The sequence below is a fragment of the Merops nubicus genome, unplaced genomic scaffold, assembly GCF_000691845.1.
Source record: "Merops nubicus isolate BGI_N331 unplaced genomic scaffold, ASM69184v1 scaffold7507, whole genome shotgun sequence".
In the NCBI taxonomy this organism is placed as follows: Eukaryota; Metazoa; Chordata; class Aves; order Coraciiformes; family Meropidae; genus Merops; species Merops nubicus.
The window spans coordinates 1-6645 of NW_008620896.1; the positions used below are offsets into that span (position 1 = coordinate 1).

Consider the following 6645-nt stretch of genomic DNA (forward strand, 5'->3'; position numbering starts at 1 on the left):
GCTCCGCGCCCCGAGAGCCCACGGCCCTGCCGGCCGCCATGCCCGCCCGCCGCCTCCTCTTCCTCCTCCTGGGGCTGCTCCTGGCGCTGGAGCCCGCCTGCTGCCAGCAAGGTAAGTGCAGGCAGCTCCCTGCCCTCCCGGGGAAACTGAGGCAGGGGGGGAAGCGGGGAGGTGCACCAATCCCCAGGCAGGCAGGAGCTGCTCGGTGAGGTGGCTTTGGGGAAAAGGAACAACTGTGAAAGAGCCTCTTGGGGAGAGAAAAAACGTGCCAGCTCCTGCCTAAGCTTTAGCTCTGGCTTCACATCAGCGGGCAGCAGGGACGGGAGGGTGTCCGCTGGGCTGGGAGGTCTGGCCGGAGCTGGGACACAGAGACTTTCTATCTATTTTGCCGAAGGCTGAAACTGCCATCTGAGGTTTATCTTACCTGCTTACATGGAGATAAAGCAGCTCTGATTTACCTCTGACAGGACTGTACACAGAGATGAGTAATCTGTTTTCTTAAGGCTTTTTTTTTTTCTTTCTCTCTTCTCACTCTCATCCCTGGCCAAGCGCAAATTGCTCCCCGAGCTCACAAGTTTTCCTGTTGATCTGTAATTTTGATCGTTGTCGAGGGTGCAAATATTTTTCTCTATAGCTTGTACTCCCATTCCCTTCCAAAAGACATAATAGAGAAACTTCATAAGGCGAGGGCAATATTTTTACGAAATTTGTGGGAGGACTTGTCTAATGCTACAAATAATGAGTAATTAAAACTCATCAGATGCTGCCAGAGTCCCGGAAAATTCCCTCCCCCTTTCTGCTCCTGATTCCCCAGCCCTGACTGCTCTTCCTGTATTTGTTTACCAACTTGCTGAGGATTTAACAGTCTGGGGTATCCACCATCAGCAGGACTGAAAGTTCTGCTGTTGCCCAGAAAGAGAATTTTTTTTTTTTTAAAAAAAAAGCCTTTGAAGAGGATTCTGAACCTGACACAGCTTCCTCAGAGAGAGGAAAAGACAGGGGCATCCCGATGCTTTCCAGCGCTCAGGGAAGATGTGTCAAAAAAAATCGACCGGCTGTTGAGTGTGGTAACAGAGTTACAACATGTGCAAGGGCTTATATCAGTGTTGGCACTTTGCTTGGTCTCATTTGCAGCTGCAGATATGTGGACACACATCTGACGGGTGTGCGGATCCCACATTACTTAGTTTGGCTTAGAAGATCTTGCTCAGGAGAGGAAACCCATCATTGCCGTGTAGTGAAACAAAGAAGTAACAGAGCCTGAGCGACAAGCTGTGCCAGGAGGGACATACCTGGTAAAGGATTTTTCCAGAAACACAGTCCCATTTCCACAGGCAAGACTCAGCCTTTTGGCCACCCCTCCTGGCAGGGCAGCAAGGTGTGCTCTAGTGGGGTTCCAGCCAGGCAGTGTCCCCCAAGGCTGCCATCTGCATACTCACTCCCAGAGAAGATGCTGTTGAGCTCTTGCCTCTGCCTGGTTCCCATTCCTCCTTTTTTATGCCCGTGCAAGCTCCCCACACCCAGGGGGGTATTCCAGTCCGATGCAGAGGCATTTGCCATTCTCCTTGTTGTCCTAGTCTTCCCTCACTGCCAGGCTCTGTGGAGTCTCTCAAAGCCAGAACAGCTTGATTTTGGTCCGGTATTTTTCCTTTGGGCTTTGGATGCTCTGGGATCTGATGGAAACAGCTGTCTGAGGGAGGTTTTCCTTGCAAAAACAGAGCACCTCCTGAGCGTGGCTGCTCGGAGGAGATTTCCTACCATTTATCTTCTCACCTCCTTTGCTTGAAGATCGCGAGATGCAAATTTGGCAATTTCAGTCATTGCTGACTTCACTCCCTGGTTGACCTTGAACTCCCTTAACCTCAGCAGAACACTCACCAGGGGCTGGACCGTACCATCCCCTCCTAGGATTAGCTTCGAAACCCTGATCCTGGCAGGAGAAATAAACAGCTAATAAATAAATATGGCTGAGATAACACCCAAGGGCAGAGCGAGGGAGGAAGTAAAATGGGCCAAAGCTCAGCCTGGAGGCAATAGGTGTGTTTGGAACTGCACCCAAGGGGATGGTGGGCAGCAGGAGGAGCATCTCCTGCCTAGCAGGTCGGGCAGGAGGGATCCAAGCTCTGCTCTTCCTCATTGCCACCGCCTGCTCTGGCACCCACAACCAGCAGCCTGCTGATATGATGAGATTTCAGCTGAAAAACACTGATACAAGAGGGATTTTCCACTAGAATTCCTCCCACTTGAGTTTTGGCCCTGGGACCTTGAAGTAAACATGACAAGTGTCTGTGCAGGGAGGCAGGGGGGTGAAGGCCCTTGTTTGGAGCTGCTCTCCCAGCTGCTTGTAAAGCTCTCGAGTCAGGCTGAAGCACCAGCAGACTCCTCCTGGGCAGCTCAACCTCACGGATGCTGGTGGCAGGGGGTGGGTCTGAGCAGCCCAAGGCTGATGCTGGGGCTGGTGGAATGCATCCTCCATGTGTTGCGTCTGCCAATGCAGAGGGACCTCATGTATGTCCAAGGGTTGGTGTTTAGGTCCCTAAAAAAGGACCAAAAAGCAAAAGAAAAAGGAAAAGCTGTGCCTGAATAAATAGTAATTAAGTCCCTAAGGGATGTGTCTGTGTGGGCAGGGTCTCCTTTTGGTGCTGATACGACAACACGTAAGGATGGGTTTGACTATATCTGAGTGCTCTGATGCCCAAAAGCCAGTGGGAGGTGAGGAGCAGCCACCTCAGCAAGGGCTGGGACGAGATTACCTCTTCTTGTTGCCCTGCCCTTGAATTCCTCTTGCATACAGGAATACATGGATCACTGCTTAGGTTTGGCTAGAGAAAAAAATGAACCTGTGAGTCCATCCCAGCATGGGGCGGGGGAGGGGGCTGGGTATGCCAAAGCCAGTTCCTGGCCACCCGTTGCCGCCTCCCCTCGTTGTGCCTGGCCCCCTGCCAGCTCCGCCTGGCCTTTGCGCTGGAGCCTGTTGTTCTGAACGCTTTAGCTTTCAATTTCCTGTCATAAATCAGTTTGCTGCTCTGGAAACTTGTTGAATGGCACATTTTGCTGAAATCTATGCCGGCAACTGTTTGCTGTGAGAGTGACAACCAAATGTTACACTGTGGCTCTCATGGGGTCCTTATTTTACTGGGCTGTATTAGGAAAATAACCCAGGAGAAGCATCTGTGGCATCTGGGGATGGAGAATAAACAGTTTGCTGAAATCCCTCTGCCTTCTTTCCCCTGCAACATGAGGCAAACATCCTCCTTCCCTCGGTGTCCCCCAGCCTTTTGTGCCCACCTCTCAGAGTCATCTACACCCCACTGTGTATGTATGTGTCTGGATATATGGGGCCTCAAAACTGCAAGAAACTACTCTCCAATTACACCAGTGCAACTGCTGTTAGCTGCAGTTTATTTTGTTGCTATCACCCAGGTGAGCCTACCTGGATTAACAGCAACACGCTCTGCTCGGCTTTGCAGGACCAGCCTCTTGGCCGAACGCTGCCAGACTAGATGGGAAAGCTCAGGAGGCAAAGCCTGAGGAATTGTTTCTAACATGTGTCCTCTTTCTTTCTGCAGCTCGGGGCAGCCTCCAGCCGTGGTCACAAGGTGTCATTGCAGTGGTTGTGTTTCTAGTCCTGGTGGCCATCGCTTTTGTGGTCAATAGGTTCTGGTGTAAGGAGAAAGTGTAAGTGTGGGAGCTTTGGAGGTTGCTTTGGGTTGAGTTTAGCTGCCTCTGCACAGGTCACCTCCAGCTGCCTCTGTCCCCTTGCCAGGGCTGGGAAAACTGTGATCACTGTGCCAGGACATGGGTGGGGAGAGCAAAGACTCCCTGTCTTGGTCTCCCTGTACTCTCCTCCCTGTCTTGGTCTCTGCTCTCTGTTACTTATTGCCAGATGCGAGCTTGCCCTGTCCAGATGCTGCCATGGGGAAGCAATGTACTGGGTGGTGGTGGGAGAGCTGCAGCATCATGGCTGGTTTACCTGGGCATGTGTCTCAGGCAGCTGGCCTGAGCCTAGTTTCCTATGGATTTGAAAGTGCAGCTCCCAGGTGCCTTATATCCATGGGAAAACAAGCCAAAACCAGCTTCATTTGCAAAGCAGACCGAGCCAAGTCATCAGAAGGGAATGGGAAGAGCTGGGAGAAGAGGGAGGTAGCTGAACCATGCTGGTGCTCTCCACCCGGAGCCCACAGCACAGGCAAAAACGGTGGCTTTATTCATCAGAAAAAGGCTCTGTGGGACAGTTTACCTCTTGCACCCTGCAGCCAAGCAAAGACACAAGCTGCTGCTCCTGCTCACCTGGCACAGGCTAACTGTCTGAGTTGCAGTAACTTGATCTTGACTTGACCCCAAAGTCAACCAGGGATGAAGATCTCAAGTATCCTATAGCCTGGTTCCCAGTCCCTCTGCACCAGCATAGGCACTTTGGGCATTGAACCCAAAGGCACTGGAGTCTTCTTGTACCTGTGCATCCTGCAGCCTTTCCAGGCTAAGGAGGTGAGGACTTGGGGTGTTCCTTGATGCTCAGCAGGTCAGCTTCTGCCTCAGATACATTTAGAGGGAGCTCTTCAAGATGCATTCAGGGCCAATGCATAACGCAGTGTGTAGGTATAGATATTTATATGGTCTGATTTGCAACTGCAGTCTTTATTTCCCAAAGAGGAGCCTTTGTCCTAGAACTGGAGGTATCCCCAACCCATAGAATGGGAGGCAGGGATGGTGTTTCCCACCACTGCTTGTGCCTGGCCACCTCTTCCCAGCCTGGAGGCAGAGGATGCTGAGAAGGGCTTGGGGGAGACGGTGCCTTGTTTTAATTAATCTGGCCTCTCTTCAGAAGAGCGGGCAGCGAGGCTCAGCATCCTGGCACACCGCCAGCCCCACACTGTCACTGTGACAGCAGCTATCTGCTCAAGCTGCTGCCTGTTCCTGCCAGCAAGCTCCTCAGGGAAGCCTCTGAAATTGCCCTTGGGCGAGCGCTGGAGGAGGCCGGGATGTGCACACAGGGTGGACCTGCACCTGCCCTCCCCAGCTAAACCCTCCGGTGCCATTTGGGCCATGGGCTCGCTCCAGAGCTGAGGTTTTAGGCTTTGTCTGAGGTCGAACACCAGGTCCCAGCCCCGTGGTTCCTTCTGCAAGCCATCCAGATCCACATCTGGTGGGAAGCAGCTCAGCTTTGCAGGGGCGGACGTGCGCGGACGCACCCCTCCTGATCCAGGGCTGCGGCACCAGCAAAGTCTCCGTGTGTCTCTCGGTGTCTGTTGGGACCCACAAGGGACTATTTTGCAACATATTACATAGAAGAAGACTGGAAAAACCAGTTAGCGGGAGAAAACAATCCCAGGTATTGACAAATGAGTCTTGCTGGCTGCCAGCCCAGCACTGGGATTACCTGCTCCAGAGGCAGGTTGGCACTGGGCATCTAGGAATGGCCCCTGCAAACCTGCCTTGAGGACCCTGCCCATGTCCTGCTGGGAAAGGGGCTGAGACTGGGTGTCTGAGGCCAGGATCACACCACCAGGTCCCCTATTGTCTGCGTAGAGTCAGAGCAAACCCTTCTGTGCCATCACCACTGCGAGCTGCTCCCTGGCACAGCTCCTCCGTTGCTCACTCCCAGCCCTCTTCTTCTCCCCCTCCAGGGAAAATGTCGAGACAGTGGTGAGCGTTGAGGACAAGCGGGAAGCTGTCACGTCCAATGGCCATGAAGGAAGATACCTAACTGCTGCAGCCAACTTCAGGTGAAGGACTTGGCTCAAGCCTCCTCCCCATGGCTCCCAGGCTCTGTTCCATCCCCAAGGGGACAACTCAGACATAGAGAGCTGTAGTCTCTCCCTCTCACAGCCCCACATGTCCAGTGTACCTGGTTTTGGGTCTTTTACCCTCTCCAGGGGCTAAGGAGAAGATGGTGAGGGAGTATCTGTGCCTCCCTGATGTCTCTCCATCCCTGCAGCTGAGCCCCATGGTCTGTCCACCACCTTGTAACCTGCTACACCATATTTATCTTATGCTACATCACCCCTTTTAAATGGAGGAAACCACCAAAAGTGGCCATAGGTCACCAAGCAGATGCTGACTGTCAAAACAACCCTCACTAGAAATTATAGGAATTCCCACCCCATGCTTGGCTCTCCTCCTGGCAGGAGACCCCTCCTGCCCTCCCCACCTCAACCCTTGCATAGCTGGCACCAGCAAAATCAAGGCTCTGAGGAGGCTGGTCTTGCTGGAGGTGAGCTCACTGCTCTGCTTCTCCCTCCCAATGCAGGTCCAAAGAGAGCCAGCATGCCTACGAGAACACCCTGGAGCCCGAGGAGAGGGTGATCACCACTGCCATGTAGCAGGTGCCCTGGCTGGCCACCCTCCCTCCTCTTCTCACTTTGCTTCCTGCTGTTGTGATGGGCATTTTCGCAGGGACCCTCTGCACCAGCATCCCCCATGAGCGGCGGCTCCTCGACCTGCCCCTGGCACTACCATCTCCTGATCTTTTCCCTTTCCACCTGTGAGACATGCTCTTCTGCCTTGAGGGCTGGTGTCTGGGCAGCCATTGGTTCCCAGGAGAGGTCTGGAGGTGCCACGTGTCCTGCCTGATGGTCACACCATCTGGTGGGTGAGGCTGACGTCCCCAGTCCCAGGGGGGTGCTGACTTGCTCCAGACACGGT

At 53.4% G+C, this 6645-nt stretch overlaps 1 protein-coding gene across 1 annotated transcript; it reads left to right on the top strand.

Moving 5' to 3' along the window:
- The first annotated feature begins 38 nt into the window (after positions 1 to 38).
- PDZK1IP1 (PDZK1 interacting protein 1) lies at positions 39 to 6323 on the top strand. The gene is made up of 4 exons (XM_008944249.1): positions 39 to 111; positions 3570 to 3678; positions 5628 to 5726; positions 6251 to 6323. The coding sequence occupies exons 1-4, from the start codon at positions 39 to 41 to the stop codon at positions 6321 to 6323; spliced, it is 354 nt and encodes a 117-aa protein (XP_008942497.1).
- The last annotated feature ends 322 nt before the right edge of the window (positions 6324 to 6645 follow it).